At 37.7% G+C, this 22,462-nt stretch overlaps 1 protein-coding gene across 1 annotated transcript in view; it reads right to left on the bottom strand.

Annotated features, from left to right (window-relative positions):
- The window catches only part of LOC129428110 (low-density lipoprotein receptor-related protein 1), a 216,796-nt gene that overhangs the window by 103,141 nt on the left and 91,193 nt on the right, over positions 1–22,462 (bottom strand). The window contains exons 7-23 of the mRNA XM_073875764.1: positions 21,994–22,156; positions 20,888–21,110; positions 20,246–20,435; positions 20,000–20,143; positions 19,633–19,869; positions 19,365–19,545; positions 17,210–17,432; positions 16,868–17,057; positions 16,538–16,663; positions 15,663–15,803; positions 15,063–15,188; positions 10,163–10,279; positions 7,914–7,994; positions 7,682–7,732; positions 6,142–6,309; positions 4,039–4,221; positions 1,335–1,532 (exon numbers count right to left, since the gene is read on the bottom strand). Of these exons, the coding sequence (XP_073731865.1) occupies positions 1,335–1,532; positions 4,039–4,221; positions 6,142–6,309; positions 7,682–7,732; positions 7,914–7,994; positions 10,163–10,279; positions 15,063–15,188; positions 15,663–15,803; positions 16,538–16,663; positions 16,868–17,057; positions 17,210–17,432; positions 19,365–19,545; positions 19,633–19,869; positions 20,000–20,143; positions 20,246–20,435; positions 20,888–21,110; positions 21,994–22,156 (2,742 nt within the window). The remainder of the gene's footprint in view (positions 1–1,334; positions 1,533–4,038; positions 4,222–6,141; positions 6,310–7,681; positions 7,733–7,913; positions 7,995–10,162; positions 10,280–15,062; positions 15,189–15,662; positions 15,804–16,537; positions 16,664–16,867; positions 17,058–17,209; positions 17,433–19,364; positions 19,546–19,632; positions 19,870–19,999; positions 20,144–20,245; positions 20,436–20,887; positions 21,111–21,993; positions 22,157–22,462) is intronic.

Raw genomic sequence — 22,462 nt, forward strand, 5'->3', positions numbered from 1 at the left:
ACTACGAGCATATATTTTAAAGAAAAGAGTTGTTTTTGTAAATTGCTACTCTAGTAAATGCGTACATTTAATTTTTTATCACAGTTAAAATATCCGAAGTAAATAAACTGAGGACTGTACGTTATTATATTCATTTACATGCACATGCAATCCCATGGACAAAAAGATGACAGCAGCTCAGCTAAAATAAAATTAAGCATAATACTTTGTCATATAAGGCTACGAACTTTACAAATGTTTGTCATGAATAAAAAAAAATTAGCACAGCCGGGATTCGAACTCCGATCACCGACGGTACGTCTGGCCCAACTACTACACAGCACTACCCACTAGACCAGCGGTAATGACGAGTGGATACGTAAGAAATGTCAAGGCAACTGTATAAATGTAAGAGCACCACAAAGACTGATATTAGTCATATTATGATATTTATATATCTAAAATGACTGCAAAAAATAATAATTTCGCTCACATAAATGTAAGTGGGTATGACAAAAAAAAACCACTCGGGGTCTCAAAATCCTCTCGCGACATAAATTTAACTTTCTACAAATGAATGCAACATCATCATCTACAAGATTCTCTATAAAAGTACATGACATTTTAGTCACTAAGACGATCTATGCACCTAAGTATATCATATTAGCTTTACAAGTCATTTCAATTTACTGTTTTAATTTTTTTTTAGTTGAAAGTTTAGTGTAATATATAAAAATATAAAGTCGTAAGTTAAAATGGTTTGCACTGGCAATTTTATTATGACTTAAAAGCAGCTCAAATTGTTTTACAGTGTACATAATAAAAGTGTGGCCAATGAATAAATGTACTAAAGCAACTAACAAGATTAAACACCGCTACTCCTTTAAAAATGGGGAGGAGACCACAAGAAACTCAGAGTTTACAGGATAAAACCTGCTCCCGACCAGCCAGGTTAGGTTCAGAGAGTATGTTACTCCGGAAACAGACTCTGAGTATAAGTTACCTCTCCTTCTGAAACAGGCTTGACTTACCCCGCTGTCTCAGGTTTAACCTACCTCCCTTTTTGAAACGGAAAACTCAGAGTTTCCCTTATTTCAGGGTTAACAAACTCAGAGTTTTCACTTAACCACCTTTCTGAAACGGGCCCCAGTTCATTTTCTATGAATCCTCAAATAGTGCAGCTTTTCCTTTGGGGTTGTAGTTGACAGTGCAGCTTTGTGAAAACACCATGAGTCAGTATGAGGGTTGTGGATTAATGGTGTCAGCTTGTTTCAGTGTCTGCTGTCATCAGTATTCTGCTGCTGTCAGATTCAGCTTGAGTCTCAATGTGCTCAGTGAATATCTGTGAGTCTTACCACAGAGTTTCTCATCAGAGCCGTCGGGACAATCGTCTTTACCATCACAGAGCTTGTCGGCAGGCAGACAGATGTTGGTGTCATTAGCACAGACATGATGGGAGAGTTTACACACAAGTGCCTCGCAGTTATCTTCATCAGAGTTATCTTCACAATCACTGTCTCCATCACACACCCAAGCTTTACTGATACACCGTGCTGTATCACAAACACACAAACAGACCTTACATTAACACTACTTTACAATACACAGTGTTGGGCATGCTTCTTTAAAACTACCAAGATACAAGCTACTCAAGTTGATGAAACACTCAACCCAATCTCAAGGCAAGGCGTGGTATAGTCACAAAATACTCGATCCACCTATTCGTGTTCACGGACACAATTTTACGCTTTTTCATGTACCTCAGCACAAAATTATATAGTTTTATCTTAGGTATTATTTTCTCTTTTTTTACCTTTGTCGCTTGGGGTTAGAACGACTTACACGTTATATACATCCATATAATGTATGTCTAAATATGTATGTTACATTAAAGACATCCGTGGCAGCTGGTGACTTCTTTTTTCAAGTGCGCACGATGCGAAGTATATCACAACGTGTATGTAGCCCGTCATGTGTGCAGTTCATCATTTTAAAATGTGTTTGGCGCGTCGAGTGAACCTATGTGCATCACGAGTCTTGTCAAAATAAGTGCCTGCTGCAGACGCCTCTAAAGGGTTTATGATAAAAGCGACGCTTGCATTTGCCAGATCCCCGCATAATCTCATGCGTAATCAGAGTTTACTGTTAAGGGAGTGTCTTGCGTGTATTTTGTAGACGTGAGCGTCTCTCCTACCATAAACGGTTTTGACGCATGTGCAGCAGGCACTTATTTTTACAAAACACGTAATGCACATGGTTCACATTACGCAACAAACACATATTTTGAAAACACAAGCAACACACGACACTCCGAACACTTATTTTTGAATTTGAGCCCCTTCGAAGAGCAGTCACCAGCCCCCAATGATAGACATCCTAACCAAAACCCCAACTTTAACTCCAAACCCAAGTAAAAATGATTTAAAAAACACATCACAGAAACGGGCCTGATAAAAGTTTATAATGATTTATTAATGGCCACTGACGCAGGTAACTAAGCTGTTCTTATGCTATTAGATCTTAGTGCTGCATTTGACACCATAGATCACAATATACTGATCTCTCGCCTTGAGCATTGTGTTGGTATAAAGGGTGCTGCGTTACGATGCTTTATTAGATCTTATCTGGGTGAAAGAACTTTTTGGGGAATTTGTGTCTTCTACTGCATCTCTTGTATGTGGAGTCCCTCAGGGTTCCATTCTTGGACCCATTTTATATCATCCTCTATGTAGGCATTGGTAAGGCATCTCTAACACGCTTGCAGAGTGTACAAAATGCGGTTGCATGTTTATTAATGGGGACACACAAACGAGACGACATCACCTATATTAGCTTCTCTTCACTGGTTGCCCGTTCATTTTATAATTGCTCCTAAATACCTCTGGGCAACTACTTTTAGTTTCCCCCAATGCAAGATTAAAGAGCAGAGGTGACCGTGCCTTTGCAGTAGCGGCCCCGAAACTCTGGAATAATTTACCTTTGTACATTAGGCAGGCACATTCACTTGCTGTTTTTAATAACATTTTAAATCATATTTGTATAGTGCAGCATATAAGGCAGTATGAGAGTTACCTGTTAGGAGTTCTATTTAAGTGTGTGTTACTGATCATTATTGTTTTATTGCATATTTTATTGTGTTTTTATTTTATTTTATTCTTTTTATGCTTTTTAGTTCTACTGTTTATTTTATATTGTATGTACAGCACTTTGGTGAACACCTGCTGTTTAAAAAAGGTGCTCTATAAATAAACTTTGATTTGATAAAAATAGAAAATAAAAAGGAAAAACAATACATAAAATGATACGGAAAAAATTGTGCTCAATGACACGAAAATCGTGTCCAAGAACACGAATAATAAATCAAATATTTTGTGACTACAGACGGTTTCATCGGACGCACGTGCGCTGACGCGATACACGTCTGGATCTGAACTTTACTTCCGGTTTCGTTTTTTTAATGGTCTGACTAGTTGCTAAACTGATCTCTGGAACAAATGCTTCGTCGAAAATAACAAATGTTTTGGTTTCCTAGGTAATTTATGTGTTGTTTTTTTGCTTGTTATATAAATAAACTACGTTTAAAGAACTTTGTTGTTATTTATTCTTAGCGGAGTTTACAGGAAGTTACGTGAGGACCACGACAGCCGCTTGCTTATGTTGTTACTGCTGAAACCGTCTATACCACGACTTGTCTTGAGGTAGGGTTGTAATACTACAACAATGACAAACATTAGCAAAGTATACAGTGTAGAGTATACATTGAAAAAACTAAGTTTTGTTTTCAAAAATAAAATAATACTATGTATGTTCTTATATAGATACAAAAATTAAGGATTTCATTTTGAAATGCTTTGTTATGGTGTATGTATGGCATATACACAAACTGTATTCAGAAATAGAGAATACTCAGAATACTCAAGAATAGAATGGCAGACCATTGTTTAGTTTGTTCATGGATGATTGTATCTCAAGATAAGGATAAAATGGGTTTTCTGACTGGTCTGAGCACATCAGACCGTTAAATTGGGACCATATCATTTATATTTTCTGCTTCATTACCAGAGTCCCTGCAGCCAAACTTCACCGCTGGATCGCACATGTGTGTTACACCCTCACAATGCTTCTCATCGCTCAGATCCATGCAGTCTGTGTCTCCATCACAACGCCAGCGGAGAGGAATACATAATCCATCCATTTGACACTGAAACTCATCTGTATGACAGCCGCCGGGAGGACGGGTCGCTGTGGATGCAATGAATTTTGTTATTATAAGACTTCTTCACTATCACTGCGTCACTGTTGCTGCGTACTGATTTATACACAATTTTTAATCATATTTTTAATTTGTCTACAATTGCACAATTAATGGCGATATCCAGATAAATGTCAATAAATATTGTTGAGTCATCTCGTCAATAAAGAGAAAACGTTCCCTGAGGAGTTTCTACCTCAAATTCATATTTACGCTATTATCCACTGGGTGGCGATCTTACCCAACTTAAACACTGACAAATTCATTCAACACTAAAAACACCATGTAAGTTTTGATCAGGCTCTGAATCTGATCTCTTACAAAAGTTCTTCACAAAAATGGAATTATCTCCGCTTTTAGCTGAAATTTTGAGAAATTTGAAAGCCGAGGGTCTGTTCTTTCATTTGATATTTTATGTTTATTTAAAGAAGATAATTTTTCTGTAAGGCGTTAAACTAAAACTGGGGGGCAACTTAAAAAAAAAAACCCTGACACTGAAAGAGTTAAGCATGCTTCCAAGCATATTTGATAATCACTTTAACAGTTGCACGATTAATGTTAATGGATAAATTAGATGAAAACATTACAGTTTTTCATTGTGTCTTTGCTGTGTCTGTGTTGCTTGGAAAATGCGCTTTGTTGCAGTCACACTTGATTCTGAGGAACTACTTTGTTTGGCGGAAGAGTAATATTTGTACTAATATAATTACAACTTATTTGTGTTTTATTTTATGAAATCCTGATATGCATATGAAGTAACTGTTTTATAAAAGCAATAAGCCCCGCAAAGCAGTGGTGTTACAGTGCATTTTATAACAGCTTTGCGTTATGCCTAACAATGCCACTTAGCTGTTATAAAATGCACTGGTAACCCACTGCTTCGCGGGGCTTATTGCTTTAATAATATACATTTTCATTCTACACTGCAAAAAAAGATTTTCAAGAAAAAAAATCTTAGTACTTTTGTCTTGGTTTCAGTAAAAATATCTAGAAATTCTTAAATTAAGATGCTTTTTCTTGATGAGCAAAACGACCCAAGAAAATAAGTCTAGTTTTTAGACCAAAAATATCAAATTTAAATGATTTTGTGCATAAAACAAACAAAAATATCTGCCAATGGGGTAAGCAAAAAATGTAATACATTTTTCCTAAACACTAAATGCATGAAAAATTTGATTACCCCATTGGCAGATTTATTTGCTTGTTTTTTTGCACAAAATCACTTAAATTCGATTTTTTTGGTCTAAAAACTAGACTTATTTTCTTGGGTCATTTTGCTCATCAAGAAAAGGCATCTTGATTTAAGAATTTTGAGATATTTTTACTGAAAATAAGACAAAAATACTAAGAAGTTTTTTTCTTGAAAATCATTTTTGCAGTGTATGGTTTGTAAATGGACATGTAACCCTGTTTTGGTGATAAAATTAAGATTTTCAAGAGGGTCATGATGGAGCTTTGTCTGGGTCTGTTTGGGAAATTAAAAATTGTAAATTAGTCTTGTGTCCCGTTGAAGCTTGAAGCTTCAGATTTGTATTACCATCTGTCTTTTAATCTGTTTCAGTGATGGATATCTGCCTCACATATGACACATAAGAACTTTGTCTCATTTGAATGAAATTTTGATTTTATCTGAAAAATAAAATTGGCCAAGTAACTCAATAGATTTTTCTCAAACTCAGTCTTATCTGAGTATTATTCTGTTAGATTGAGTTCTGAGTAACTAATCCTTCTCTTCACAGTTCTAGGCCAAAGAGAGAAAAACCTTTTACAAACTAAAACAACCAACAAGGATGACTTGACGGTTCACTTTGAAATAAAAAAAGTGATGATTTGATGAGTTTTAGTAAATGCTTTTCTGACCGTCATCCTGACTGGCCGACTACATAACAGAGGAAGCAGCAGTCTCTTACCCTGGTTAGTGCAGTTGGCGTGAGTCTCATCGCTGTAGTCACCGCAGTCATTGTCTCCGTCACACGTCCAGTAGTCAGGAATGCAGCGGCCGCTGTTGCATTTAAACTGCGCACTGGAGCATGAATGACTGCAGCCAGCTTCATCACTGTTATCACCACAGTCATTGTCTGAAAGAGCGTGCATTGTTAAATATATGCTATCACACACACCCCAAAAAAACAAAAATATGACATTTGACTTGTTTTCCAGTAAACAAAGAAAACCAAAACAATTTACTTGTTAAGATAAACTTTGAGACTTTGTGTCAGAGAATATATTTTATCATTAGAAGCTCAAATCATTTCTTTTTAGTATAAATCAATTTTTTTTATATAATTTTTTTAAAGGGAACATTTCACAAGACTTTTTTTAAAAGGTCAAATAGTAAGTTTTAGCTCACAATGCCATATAGATCATTTATCATAACATGTTGAAATTGCAATTTTGTAGGTGTGAGCAGAAATGTGCCATTTTGGGTGTGTCCTTTAAAGTGCGAATGAGCTGATGAAATGCAAACACTGATCGCCATAATGGTGGTTTGTTAAAATTGAAACTTAATTGTGATGTCAATTATTTTCTCTCTCTTTCTGCACTAAATGGCAGGGCCGTAGTTGGATAGTGTAGATTACGGGGTGGTATTAATTATAATAAAATACCCTTTTGACATCACAAGGGAAGCCAAAATTCAATGAGCTATTTTTTTAAATGGTTTACAAAAACTAAGTTAGTGGGTTGATCTTTTTCACATTTTCCAGGTTGATAGAAGCACTGGGGGCCCAATTATAGCACTTAAACATGGAAAAAGTCAGATTTTCATGATATGTTCCCTTTAAAAAAAATGGGTATTAAAAACAACATTCTGCTTGTCAAGTAAATGAATCTTATTTTAAGAATGTTTTACAATATTGGGTTTTATGCATTTACAATAAATACATAAAACGCAAAAATAAATAAACACAATTGGTTGTTAGACCAAACGGTTCAGAAACCGATGGTTTTACATGCATAATCTGTTAAAATATAAACTATGATTATTTGCAATCAAAGAGGCTTAAATTTAGTTTGAGGTTTGTACCATAGTACTCTTCACTATTCAAGTAAATGTGACAAAACAGTTAACTCACACAATAAACACAGTTAACAATTTTATAATCAATATCAAATGAGTAAACATCACAGAAACTGCATAGATCACACATGCACCACTGAGGATGGACACTGGTTAATATTTAATGCTTAATCTCCTGTTACCAATGTTACTAAACTGTTAGTTAAAGTGACCTGTATTATCATCATTAAAGTTCACTTTTGAAACGCAGTTGGGTTTTAGTCAAGCAAAGAGGAACTGCCATATGTTCACTCTCAATATATAAAAAACACAGCTTATCAAATAGGTATGATATAGCTGCAGGTATTTCAGACCGGTCTATTGTAACAGGCCTTTATCTTTACTGTAATATTAATTATAGCACTATGGTGCATGTTGATCTATGCACTAACCGGTCGGGTTCGGACAATTCAACTCATCAGAGCCGTCCGCACAATCCTTTTCTGCAACACACAGTCCATGTGACACGAGAGGGAGGGGCAAATGGCACAGAGAGAGGAAATGACGTTAAACAAAAACACATATGACATGAATAACAAACACAAATGAGGGAAATCTGATCATTCTGGTGAACGACAGACAAAGGAAACACAAAAGAAAACTAGAACATGACGAGTTTCTCACCGTTATCACAGCGCCAGTTGATGTTAATGCAACGTCCGTTATTACAGGTGAACTGAGTGAGTGGGAAACAGGTTGGGTATGCTGTCAACAAAACAAACATCATAAACAACTCATAATAAAAATCACATCATCTCATCCCATAATATCAATAAATAATATAGTCAGAAGGTCATTTTTTAAACTTTACACTTTTAACTTAAGCAAAAGTAAAAAACAATGTCTTTATTGTAATTAAGTATTAAAGGTAAAAACAACACATTTTCATAATATGTAGTGGAGTAAAAAGTATGATATTAAATTTTTGGAATGCAGTGAAGTAAATGTTTGCTAAACAGATGAAAACAAACTTGAAAAATGCATTTGTTGCACTTCATTTTTTAATTTAATCAACATAAATTTACAATTCATTTAAACTTTCATGACTAGTGAGGAGATGCTATAAATGACAAAAAATAAGTAGAATTAGCTGAAGTTATTTTTACGGGTGGTTTCCCTGATGGGGTTTAGATTAATCCAGGACTAGGCCTTAGTAATATTAGGACATTCAAGTTATTTTTACAGACATACCTTACAAAAAACATTACTCGTGTGCATCTTGAGACAAAACAATAACACTGATATACACTCACCTAAAGGATTATTAGGAACACCATACTAATACTGTGTTTGACCACCTTTTTCGCCTACAGAACTGCCTTAATTCTACGTGGCATTGATGCTGAAAAGCTGCTGAAAGCATTCTTTAGAAATGTTGGCCCATATTGATAGGATAGCATCTTGCAGTTGATGGCGATTTGTGGGATGCACATCCAGGGCACGAAGCTCCCGTTCCACCACATCCCAAAGATGCTCTATTGGGTTGAGATCTGGTGACTGTGGGTGCCATTTTAGTACAGTAAACTCATTGTCATATTCAAGAAACCAATTTGAAATGATTTGAGCTTTGTGACATGGTGCATTATCCTGCTGAAAGTAGCCATCAGAGGATGAGTACATGGTGGTCATAAAGGGATGGACATGGTCAGAAACAATGCTCAGGTAGGCCGTGGCATTTAAACGATGCCCAGTTGTATTTGTAGTGGAGATGAGTGGTACCCAGTGGGGTCTTCTGCTGTTGTAGCCCATCTGCCTCAAGGTTGTGCGTGTTGTTGCTTCACAAATGCTTTGCTGCATACCTCGGTTGTAACGAGTGGTTATTTCAGTCTCTTCTATCAGCTTGAATCAGTCGGCTCATTCTCCTCTGACCTCTAGCATCAACAAGGCATTTTCGCCCACACGACTGCCACATACTGGATGTTTTTCCCTTTTCACACCATTCTTTGTAAACCCTAGAAATGGTTGTGCGTGAAAATTGCAGGAACTGAGCAGATTGTGAAATACTCAGACCGGCCCGTGTGGCACCAACAACCATGCCACGCTCAAAATTGCTTAAATCTCCTTTCTTTCCCATTCTGACATTCAGTTTGGAGTTCAGGAGATTGTCTTGATCAGGACCACACCCCTAAATGCATTGAAGCAACTGCCATGTGATTGGTTGATTAGATAATTGCATTAATGAGAAATTGAACAGATGTTCCTAATAATCCTTTAGGTGAGTGTATGTTAAGATGTGTCAGGGCAAGATGTTTTTACATTAAGGCAGCTCAATTATGCATTTTATTCTGGGACTATACAGTAGGATAAACCCTCTCAAGAAACCGCCCCATAATTTATAGCAACTTCTCACTAATCAAGAACATTAAAATGAATTGTAATTTCAAGTTGATTTAACTTACATATTTAAGTGCAATAAAGAATTTTTACAGTATACAAATAGTTTTTTGTTTTTTAAGAAGATAAAAGATACTATAATACATACAGTATATCCATGGCCAATTAAAATCTCGATTTTTGTCCATTAAATTATATATATTTCTCTTTTTTAAAGTTTTGTCCTTAAGCTTTCTTTGACAGGATAGTGAAGTGAGGACAGTAAATAATAATAGTGAGAGAGGGGAACAGGACTCAAACTCAGCTCTCAAGATGTTCTTTTGAGCAACAACTTTTATCCAAAGCGACTTACAATTGCTATACATGTCAGAGGTCTCACACCTCTGGAGCAACTAGGTGTCTTGTTCAGGGACCCAATGTCACAGTGGATTCGAACCCAGGTCTCTCACACCAAAGGTGTGTGTCTTATGCACTGTGCCATCACCACCCCCTTAATAAATATAAATATCTTGTTAGTGATATAAAGGAGTGTGATTTACCACAGGATGCAGGCTCATCAGAGCGATCTCCACAGTCATCATCTAGATCACATGTCCATGAGTTGGGAATACAGCGGCCGCTGGCACACGAGTACTGGTTTGGAGGACACGTCCGAGCTGTAACAGAGAATCCAATCTGAAGTCCAACTCTATTTCAAATTAAACACTGATAATCATAAAGACCCCATGAAATCAAAACTGATGCTTTTTGGCATCTAGTTCATATCTTCCCTTTATGTCACCTGCCACAGGTTCAAATGCAAAGGTGTAAATCAAGGTTGATTGCTATGATGTGCACTAAGAAAAAAACAAGCCCTCTAATTCATCCTGGTAGAGCTAAGATAAGAATAAAAAAACTGCATTTAACTCTTTCCATGCCATTGAGAAGTTATCTCGTCAATTAAGTGAAAACATTTCCCTGCCAATGACGCTTTCCTGATGAGTTTTTACGGTAATCTGTAATTCCGCTATTATCCACTAGATGCCCAATTCATGAAGAACTAATTTAACATTTTAAACTCTCTGTATGTTTTGATAACCATTATGAATCTGATCTCTAACAAAATTTCCTTTACAAAAATGCAATTATTTCAGCTTTTTGCTCAAAATTTGGTATTTTTGAAGAAACCTACCCATATTTAAGAGGTTAAAAAAAGAGAACAAATGAGGATAGGATGAAGCATATTTTTTCCATTTTGTTTGTTTATTTGTTTAAAAGCAGAGGGTCTGTTCTTTCATTTAAAATATTTGTATGTTTATGTATTTATAGAAGATATTCTTCCTGGAAGGCATTTTATGAAATTTTTGGGAAAATTCCAAAAAAAATGCTGGTGGGCAAATAAATAAAAGGCTGTTGGGGAATGAGTTAAACGGTAAAGCAAACATTTTTTAAAGGCAGATCCAACATGTATGATAAACTTTGTATTTATACACGACTGTCTACACCACATATAAACTGATTCAAATGAGTTTATCTTTCCTTTTCAGACAGCATTATCCCAATACAAGATGATCATAACATGCTTCAGTAATCTGAGTTCATTGTAAAAGTGTTACTACTGTAGACTTAAACCTATGCAATTTACTAACGTCAAGCAGTCTGGTGTGGATCTCTACAGAATGTGTTGAACATGTGTTTGACGTGTGAAGTGTATTAACAAATTTCTCCTTAAAAATTGTAAATCTGATGGGTAACGGAGTGATAGTGCTGGTAAACTGAAGATGAGTAGTTTTGAGTAATTTATTTGGCCTATTTATCTGGAGACAAAACACTGACTGCAGGCAGGAATTCAATTCAATTAAATTTTGTTTATATAGCACTTTTCACAATTGGTAATTGTTTCAAAGCAGCTTTACATTAATAGAAACAGGGGAAAACACAGAAAAATCGACAGCGACTATGAACAAACTTTACAAGCGAGCGTATTAATAATGTAACGTATAAAAGAGGGTGCTAAGTTAAGCCAATGTCGGCTGACTCCCCGGGGTTGAAAAACCCCCTAGGAGAAAAACCTCCCCACTTTTTTAAGCCTAGGAGGAAAAAAGTCCTAGGAGGGGAAAACCCCTTGGGAGATATATATATATCGACTGTATATGAAGAGTTTCGTTGCAAAACGAGATAACCACCGTTTTTTTTATTGTTCAGAAATCATGTTTTTTAGTTGTGCATTCCAATTAATTTCAATTCAACTGCAGTTGGTTTGTTTTGATTTAAACCTTCATAACTTAAAAAATACAGCTAAGTAGCACCATAAAACAAAATAATAACATGATAACATAATAATAAACATGTTTTAACAAAAAGGTTAAAAAATGGATTTATCTCGTTTTGCAACGAAACTCTTCATATCAGTGTTGTTTTCGTCAGCGATGACGATAACGAAATGATTTCGTTGACGCACATATTTTTTATGACGCTAACGCGACGATGACTAGCTAAAAATGTCTCTAAGTTGACGAAAACATGACGAGACGCTTCCGAGTTTTCTTCGACGAAACGAGACGGAACGAAAATGATTATAAGTCTGACGTTCATAATGCATGTCATTTCTGCCTATTTTGCGTGAAATCTGTCTGTTTTTAGCTCAAAAGTATCAGCAATGCTGCCGCTTTCTATCCTTGTTTTGGGTCAACACAGTCTCACTCACGCCCACCACCCGGCTGCCGCCATGCCGCGCACCAGATTTCAAACAACAACAACAACACACCTGCGGCTGTGGTGAGTTCGAAGGACCGTAGTGGTGACGCCAATAAACGGAAACGACGAGATGATTTATGGACAAACTTTCAGTATAATCCATCAGACAGAAAAACGGAATGCATATTGGGAGACGACGGTAAATGTGGCCACAAACTAGGTGGAAAGAATACCACCAATCTCAAGCGGCACCTCAAGGCTCATCACGCTAATATTTTTTAAAGGTAACTAACAAGTCACGCTGTTAACATATCATATAAATTCAATTTTACTCGACAATCGGCTTGTGGCACATTTCATGGTAAGCTTAAGGTTTTACATGTATCTACTTGTCAAACCTAAGCCCTTTTCCAATACTTTTTGTGGTGTATTTATTTAAATAAGGCAAGGCACGCGTTTCTCAACTTTAGAAGCGAGGTCTCAGCGTAACACACAAACTCAACATGAGGGTAAATTAGGCTAAACTTTTTTATTCATAACTTTTTCTTATGACATGTGCAGAAGGCACACCGACTAAAACAACGGCAAGCCCTCAGGGACAACCTTAATGCACATTTTAATTGTATTAAATACACCACACTTTTTAACCTAAATTCATTGGTTAAAAAACACTTTTTTTACTAAAATTGACTTAAACTTGACTAAAACCTTTCTGCGTTTTCGTCGACTAAAACTTGACTAAAACCTTTTTGCGTTTTCGTCGACTAAAACTTGACTAAAACTATAAATTTTACAAGTGACTAAAATGTGACTAAAACTAAAAGCATTTTCGTCCAAAAGACTAAGACTAAAACGAAAACTAAAAGGGCTGCCAAAAACAACACTGCTTCATATATATATACAGTGCCCTCCACAATTATTGGCAGCCCTGTTTAATAGGTGGTCATGGACTTCTAAAAATTCTCCTTTTTATATAAACAATATAGAATCACAATGCAAAAAAAAGACAAAAATCCAACCTTTGATTTGGGTACATTGCTTTGGTGGTGGGGAATTTGCACGTTTGGAAAAGGGAAGCTTGAAATCATGCGTTCCACAATTATTGGCACCCCTAACAATTCCTATGAAAAATAATTAAAAAAAGTTTTAAATATATTTTTATGTAGTTGCAAAGGTTGGTCAGGGTATCTAGGAAGTTATAATTAGTAATTCATGACTTCCTGTTTCTCTGGAGTATAAATATGACGTGACAAAGAGGTCTAATTCTCTTTTGTCATCATGGCAAAGACAATAGAACACACCATTCAAGTAAGGTAGATGTGTGTCGACCTTCAAAAGTCAGGCAATGGCTACAAGAAAATAGCCACTCGCCTTAACTTGTCCGTATTTACAGTCAGAGGAATCATTAAGAAGTTTAAAACAACTGGAACAGTAACAAACAAGGCTGGAAGAGGTCCCAAGTTTACGCACATTGAGGAGTATGGTTAGAGAAGTAAAAAATGTTCCTAAGCTTACTGTCACAGAATTGCATCAAAGAGTGGCATCAGGGGTTACAAAGTCTCCATAACAATTATCAGAACCTCTATACATGCCAACAAGCTGTTTGGGAGGCATGCAAGGAAAAAGCCTTTTCTCACAAACGTAAACATCTGGAGTTTGCTAAGCGGTACTGGAACTTCTACTGGGATCATGTGCTTTGGTCAGACGAGACTAAGATTGAGCTTTTTGGCAACAAACACTCTAAGTGGGTCTGGCGAAAACAAAAGATGAGTATGCCGAAAAGCACCTCATGCCCACCGTGAAGTATGGTGGAGGATCTGTGATGCTGTGGGCCTGTTTCTCTTCCAAAGGCCCTCAGAACCTTGTTAGGGTGCATGGCATTATGAATGCTTTAAAACTACCGGGACATTTTAAATAAAAACCTGAGGGCCTCTGCCAGAAAGCTGAAGATGGGTCGTCATTGGGGCTTTCAGCAGGATAATGATCCAAAATATGTAGCAAAATCTACACAAAAATGGTTCAGCAGTCACAAACTCAAGGTCCTCCCATGCCCATCTCAGTCCTCAGACCTCAACCCAATCGAAAACCTGTGGGGCGAGCTAAAGAAAAGAGGACCCAGGACACTGGATGATCTAGAAAGATTGTGCAAAGAAGAATGGTCAAAGATCCCTCTCTCTGTGTTCTCCAATCTTGTGAAATGTTATAGGAGGAGATTAAGTGCTGTCATGTTGGCAAACGGGGGTTCTACAAAGTATTAATATCAGGGGAGCCAATAATTGTGGAACGCATGATTTCAAGTTTTTTTTTTTCTAAATGTGTAAATTCGTGACAAAGAGGTCTAATTAGTAAAGAGGTCTACTAATTTACTAATTAAAACTTCCTAGATACAAATATATATATATATATATATATATATATATATATATATATATATATATATATATATATATATATATATATATATATATATATATATATATATATGGGATGTAAACGGATAAGGAGTTTTAACGTGTTCCGTCGGTGGACGTTGGTCAACCATCGGCTGGACCTCACATTGAAGGGCATCCAGTAGATCAGTGGTGTGTTGACCTCGACGGCAGCCGGAACTCTGTCCGTTTGTCTCAATGTCCTTCAAACCTCTATGACAGGGTTCCCCAAATCTTTCCATGGAGGGCCGAAGCACTGCAGAGTTTATGAGGTGTGTGTGTGTGTGTGTGTGTGTGTGTGTGTGTGTGTGTGTGTGTGTGTGTGTGTGTGTACCTGAGCATGTGGTGTTGGATTCATCCTCATCATTACCACAGTCATTGTCTCCGTCACAGAGCCAGCGCATGGGGATGCAGCGGTTATTCTGACACTTGAAGCGGTCTGCAGGACACGTGTGCTGATCTATAAACACACAGATGATAAAGGTCGTGCACGTGTGTACGGTGACTTTTAATTCTTGACATAAGAGACAGCATCCAGCAGCATTCAGATTTGCTTACAGGTGTATTATAAAAACACCTCACATTTGACTATTCAAAGAGTAAAACTAATTTGTGTAAAAAGAAAAGTTGGTTTACAACTTTACATTAGGTTTCATTTGTTAACATTAGTTACTGACATTAATAGATGAACATGAACTAACAATAAACAATACTTCAGCATTTATTAATCCTAGTTCATTTAAGAAAAGCTGTAAATGTTAAATGTGTGAGGGGTAAAAAATATAAAAAAAAATTAATAAATCTACCAGGAACTATTTAAAGTTGCATAACATCCTAGAAAGTGGTTGTTCAAATAGAACGAAAAAGCCACTGTAAAATACATGACATGAGCGTATTAGTGCATATAAGCGTGAATTTATGAGCACGTCCATACGGCAGAGTTCAGCCGTCTCATCGCTGTTATCCAGACAGTCGTTGTCTCCGTCACACTTCCAGCGGTCCTGAATACAGCGGTTATTCTTACAGGCGAACTCTCCGGGCTGGCACTGTGGTGGAGGGATGTACGAGGGGTTTGCTGTGGGAGAACACAAACTCAATAAGTCTGCTAAACGCTAAAATCAATTAAACAAACAGCTGAAAGGTTTCTCTTTCAAACACTTGAACCATAAATGGATTTAGACTCGGAACGAGCCTGATTTCAGCAGCAGACGTTTCTCTATCATCTGTCACACTCCCTTAATTTTGATCTTTATCGTGCATGAAGAAGCTCTTAAGCAGCTCTAATCCTTTATTTCCGAACCCTTCTCACCTCTGAGGACTTTTATTATACAGTCCAGAAAGCATTAAGCTAGTAGTGTAAAGATAATTGATGCATGAAAAACACAAACTGCTAAAATCTAACACTTAAAAATATAATGCACTCCAAGATTAATGCGTCTACCAAATGCATTAATCTTTTGTAAATTTATTAAAAATATGTCATCTAAGAAAGCAAAAATCTGACATGTTAACACAAACTGGTTAATGGCAAAGGCAGACATTTCCTGACAAATCAACTCATGGCATTTATGAATGGATCTTAATGTGCCCATGAATCTGAATGCCATGTATTTTATGTATTTATTTATTTATTCTTAATGCCATTTCAGCATCTATGGCTATATTTATATTTAGAACCAGTTTATCTATACACAAGTTAATCTATGCAGAACATTATTAGAAGATATCTGAATATATTGGGGCAATGATATTTGTTTTGAGTCCGTGAAGCAGTAAATAAGTTTGTAAGCGCATTTATGTGTTTGTTACCTTTACAGCTGGTGTTATCTGCAGGATCCAATAACTGATCCTCGGCACAAGCGCATGATCGCCCAGTTGGAGTAGCCAAACACAGACTGCTACAACCACCGTTATTCGGTCGACACGCATTACTGCCTGTAAACAGTTTGCATATTAATGACATCTGATACTGTACATATTCAACTGCAGCTGTCTAGATAAAAACAAAACGCCACCATTGGTGGTGGTAGATATAAGGTAAAAACAGACTTCTGTCTTCCTTGGTATGGTAAATTTACCAAAAGGTGGTAATAAAATCTCTAAAAATCAACAGATTGTAAATTGAAAAGAAATGCTTACCTAGCTGCTGCTGAGCATCATACATGCGAATCTCAAAGATGGGCGGGCGCTCGTGGCGTAACAGGGTGACTGTTTTGGTGGCTTGGTCCAGTTTATATATGCTGCCGCTGCGGTATTCGTTCCAAAATAGGAAGTTTTTGTAGTGGCACAGGCCAAAGGCGTGACTTAGCTCTGGTCCATCATAAACCGTCTAAAAAAATGATATATACATATACATGATGTAAAAATGTCAGAATGAATTTAGCAAAGCTCTGTAGCTCGACTTTTCCACACTTAAATCCCAAACACTATTAACTAGACTGTGTAGATATATAATTTATATGACCAGCATTAAGGGGTCACCTTGCGTGCGGTGGTGTTGAGGTAAATCATCTCGATCCGGTCATAATAAGCGTCCACCCAGTAGAGGATCCCCTGAGGGATGTCCAGGCTCAAACCGTTGGGCCACAGAACTGTCTTAGATGTCAGCAAAACGTTTCGATTGGTGCCATCCATCCAGGACCTTTCAATCTTTCCTCTCTTGCTCTCTTTTGGGTCCTCTTCCCAGTCAGTCCAGTACATCCAGCTGGAAATATGAAATGTCATTTATAAACTGATTATTTCGGACCAGTTAGGGTTGGACGTCACTTGGCAACAGTAAATGGCGTATTTGGTGGAAGGCATCACTAATAGGAAAAGAGTTTTGAACAAACTAAGGCCTCGCACACACTGATATAACATAAATTCGGTTGTCACTTTTTAGTGCTTAAGCCTGTTCTGTACAAACACACTTTACAGGACTGACAACCGCATTCAACAACCAAATTAACTCCCGCCAAATGCATGTAGTGACAACCGCATTCACAGAAACTCTGCATAGTGTGTACATAACCTAACTGAACAACTAGTAGTTGATAAAGTGTTTAAACATGACAGGTCTCTATTCTGAAAAAAAATGCCTAGAAGGGGAAAAAGTCTTCTGTATGTGTGGTGCAAAAAAATTTGCCAAGTGTTTGTTGACTAGTGTTGCCATATCTTGCATGGGAAAAAAACAGCGAACAAGAAAAATCCAATGGTAAAAATAAAAAAATCCAAATGCTTTACCTCAAAAAATCTAAATATTGGCACCGGAATCTTCTCATCTTAATAACACCAAAAACTTTGTCTCGCTTCGTGAGCCAGAAGCCATAAACCTTTAAGCAAAGGTATGTAAGTGCAAAAAAGACGAGGACCTGGCAACACTGCAAGACAGCGCTGAGAGAAGTCGCCTCACAAAAACGTACAACACAAAATTGTAAAGACAAATACACAGACTGAGAAACATTAAGGTGAGATAGTTAAAAAAGTAGTGTCTAAAAATGACCCCCCCTCACACGCACACTCCCTAAAATTAAAAAATCATCCATATATCATTTGAGGGATTCCATCAATTTTCCAGGCCTTGACAAAGGCACACTTGCTGCATTTTAACAGTTTACTTAGCAAATACCTAAATGTGTTTATACAGTAGATAGCTAGCTAGCTAGCTAGTAAATCAGATATGTAAATGTAAACTATCACTATTATGCTGCGTTCACACCAGCCGCGGTAAAGGCATCAAGCATGAGTGATTTCAATGTTAAGTCAATGTGAAAACGGGTTGACCCGCGTCTGGAGGTCTCGCTGCGCAAACAAGGGGTTAACTGCGGCGCGGTAGACGCGATTACACCTCATTCACGCGAATGGGGCGAATTGAGCGTTGCCGTGGGAAAAGCGCGAGTTGAAAAATTTGCACTTTGTCGGAAAAACGCGCCACGTTAACTAATCAGGAGCTTGCTCTAGTAGTGATGTGATTACAGGAAGCGAGCGGAGTCGCAGAAGCCCCTCGCGCGAATGAAGCGAGTAAACTTAAAATGTTCAAGCGGCAAACTAGACGCGGTAGACACGAATTTGACGCCTCAAACACGGCTAGTGTGAACCCACAGATATAATAACAATAATAATGTTTATTATGATTTTGTGTTACTCAATGAAAGAATCATTTAAAGTTCTACTTACAATTTTTAAAAATGCCATCTTGACTGATTTAATTGTATTACCTTGAATGTCTGCTTATGACTAAACAAAATGATTATAGTTAATGATATAGTTTATATAAATTCCTCTAAATTTCCAAATAATTCAAATAAATTCCTGTTAAGTTTCCAATTTGGAATATTTACAAAATTCCCTAGATTAAGTTCCCATGGAAATTTACCCGAAATTTACTCGAAAATTTCCGCCCCTTTGCAAACCTAATTCTGGTAAACTTGCCAGCAGTAACTCACGCTTTTATCATGATTCAGAAAGTAAGACATGTTCCTACACTCTCAGAAATAAAGGTACAAAAGCTGTCACTGGGGCACTCTTTCAAAAAGTATCCAACAGCAAGACCACAAGTCGACCAGCCTACTGGGAAAAGTCCCAGTGCTACGAAGCCAGTCCAACATCCACTTTACCATTAAACAAAACGCAGGTCCCCTGAAAATCTAGCACTCACCCATGTCGAGGGTCCACCACAATAGCTCTAGGATGGGTCATCTTGCCCTCAATAAGGGTCTTCTTAGTCTGAGAAGCTTTCTCCAAACGTGCAACACTTATGGTCTTCTTAGGACCATCATCTGTCCAGTAGAGGTTATTGGCCATCCAGTCTACAGCGATACCCTCAACAGTGTGAATACCTGAGGAACGGTACAAAACAGAGCAATGCATCATAACCGCACAAACAACATCCTAACGGCAATGACGTATAGTACGTAATAATGAACCTTCTTTAAGGATGATGTCTCTTTCCGTGCCATCAATCTTCTGACGTCCTATCAGGTAGCTGGTGGCATCAGCAAAGTAGATAAAGTTACTTTGAGTGTGGAAGTCCAGAGCTCGAGGGTTCATCAGGTTCTCAATTGGGATCATGTATTCATCTTGAACTTTAGGTTTGATGTCCATCCCTCGAATAACACCTGGACGACCCTTCCCGTACACCAAGAATAACTCGTGCTCAGGCTCTGGGGATATTCATATGATCATAAAAATCTTAATTGTAATGGCTAAACACACAGTATTTTATATACAAGGCAATAAGGCAGATGACTGGTGGATTAGTAGTCAAAGCTTATTGGCTGTGATGTCACTCACTTTTGCATGATTTTCCATCGTTCCCCAGACTGAATCCAGAGCGACAGCGACACGTCCGGCTCTTATGGCTGTTACCCAAAAGACAGATGTCTGAACAGCCTCCGCTTTTTCCAACCTGATCCGGCTCACAGGCGTGACTCCGTACTGAAGACAACAGGAGAGGAGTCTGAGGTTATGCAGAGCTTGACTTCATATTAATCTTTTTTCAGCTTGAGCAACAGATGATATATGAGCAGGGTTTAATACCAGGAGGCTGACGTCTCTGGTGGTAAACGTGCAGCGCTCCACCCTTGTCCACACGGGTGACCACCTGATAATCTGTACTGTTGAAGCGATTCACACGTATGACACTGGTCTTTGGCTGCATGTTGGCATTGTCTGAGTTTGTGGCATACAGATAGTTCTCAAACACGGTGAGCCCGTAAAGATGCTCAATCTATTTGGATAGAAAGAAAGAAAGCACAAAGAGGATTATCTGTGTAGTTTGATAACCGGGAAAGTGAGATACAGATATAAACCCAATGTTCTGCCCTTGGGCTGAGCAGCTAAATGACAGTCATAACTTAAGCCGAGGCTGAATGAATCAGCTAATATGTTTATAGAAATACAGCTTTAATAAGATGACTCAATAGCTCTAATAAAACACTCTTGTCTCTACTAAAGCATAAATAACATTATGTAGACGAAGAAAATGATTTGTATTATTCTGCAGAATAAAGCTACTTTTGACAGAGACCAGAGACAAAGTGTGGATTCAGTGAATTCTAATATAACCATTTTGCAATTTATTTGACTCACGAACAGCCATAAATTAGCAAAAATATAGGAGAAACAATTTTTGTAGCTTTTTGAAGAAATATTAAAGTTATCTTGCCATAACATTCTTACCAGTAGTCCTTGAATGATGGTGTGTCTGTTCTTGCCCTCGTAATCCACTACCTCAATGTAATCCAGATACGCATCAGCCCAGTAGACTAACCTGTTGACCAGGTCAAGGGTGATGCCATGGGGGAAAACAATTTTACTGTCCACAAGTTTTGTCCGGTTCTGCCCATCCATGTCACAGCGTTCCACCTTTGGGATCTGCCCATAGTCCGTGAAGAAAACCTTTCTGTATAAAGGAAAATTGTGAAGATAAAGGTAAAATGCCCAGCAAGATGTCTACATGTTTGTGTAAACGCCAGCAGACTCAGAGTTAGTGCGCTATTTGCAAAGGAGGCAACTGATATCAATGATGACCTGCTGGCTTGGGGGCGAGACAATGAGGCAAGATATTCTCTCTTGGTCCCTCAAGGTTGTGAAAAAGTATCAATCTGCACTACCAGTACACCATCAGAATGCGTTATAACCCCAATAAGGTTCCTCACTTAAACCTCTGCTCCTTTCCAACACACTTTCTGACCCGACATTCTGAAAAGCCTGGATCGATTTGACTGCGTCATTAAATGTAAAGCAAAAAATAACAATGTCAATCATGTATTTATATTTAGGGTGGCGATGGGTCAGTGGTTCATGTAGGTTGTCTACAAATCGAAAGGTTGGGGGTTCAATCCTTGGTTCCACCTGACCAAGTGTCGAGATGTCCTTGAGCAAGACACCTAACCCCAACTGCTCCCGATGAGCTGGATGGTGCCTTGCATGGCTGACACTGCCATCTGTGTATGCATGTGTGAGTAAGTAAGTGAGTGAATGTGAGGCAAATTTGTAAAGCACTTTGGATGGCCATAGGTCTGTTAAAAGCGCTATATAAATGCAGTCCATTTACAGATGTTAAACTTTGAATGGGGTCAAAGTGACCCTAAACATAATAGGAGGGTTAAGAATCAATGCATCCCAAACACATATTCTGTAACCACCAGAGTGAACTGATGCCTTACCATCACAGTGGTGAAATACTGCCACCAGTACATCCTAGTTGTCCATTTAAAAATACATAGTGTGTGATATTATGTTTATATGAATGCAGTCATGTGTGTTGTTGACCATGTTCATACCCCATGGTGGGGTCCAGAGCTATTCCTTTTGGGTTATAGAGCTCCTGATCCAGCAGTGTCACACACGTGGCTCCATCTTTATCACATACAAAGATTCGATCGTCCACATCATCAACAAAGTAGAAATTTCCTGTTAGCCAGTCGATAGCCATCTGCTCCACATCTGTGTACATCAAAAAAAGGAGAGGCGATAATGATGAATTGTCAAAATAAGACAGAATAAAATGTGCTTTGCATTGTGGATGGAAATCTGTATTCAATATGACTGAACTTAATTTCAAGCATATTTAAAGCGTGTGACAGAGTATTTCTTGGTCTAACTCATGCCTCCTCTTTTAAAACATTTTTTTTCCCCAAACATGGTTAACTGTTACAAATTAGTGGCCCATATTCCTTTTATGGGCAATTCCCCTAGAAAAACACGCCCACACGTTAATCAGAGCAAGAACGAGGATGCATTAGCATTGTT

This window comes from Misgurnus anguillicaudatus, chromosome 14, assembly GCF_027580225.2.
Source record: "Misgurnus anguillicaudatus chromosome 14, ASM2758022v2, whole genome shotgun sequence".
NCBI lineage: Eukaryota > Metazoa > Chordata > Actinopteri > Cypriniformes > Cobitidae > Misgurnus > Misgurnus anguillicaudatus.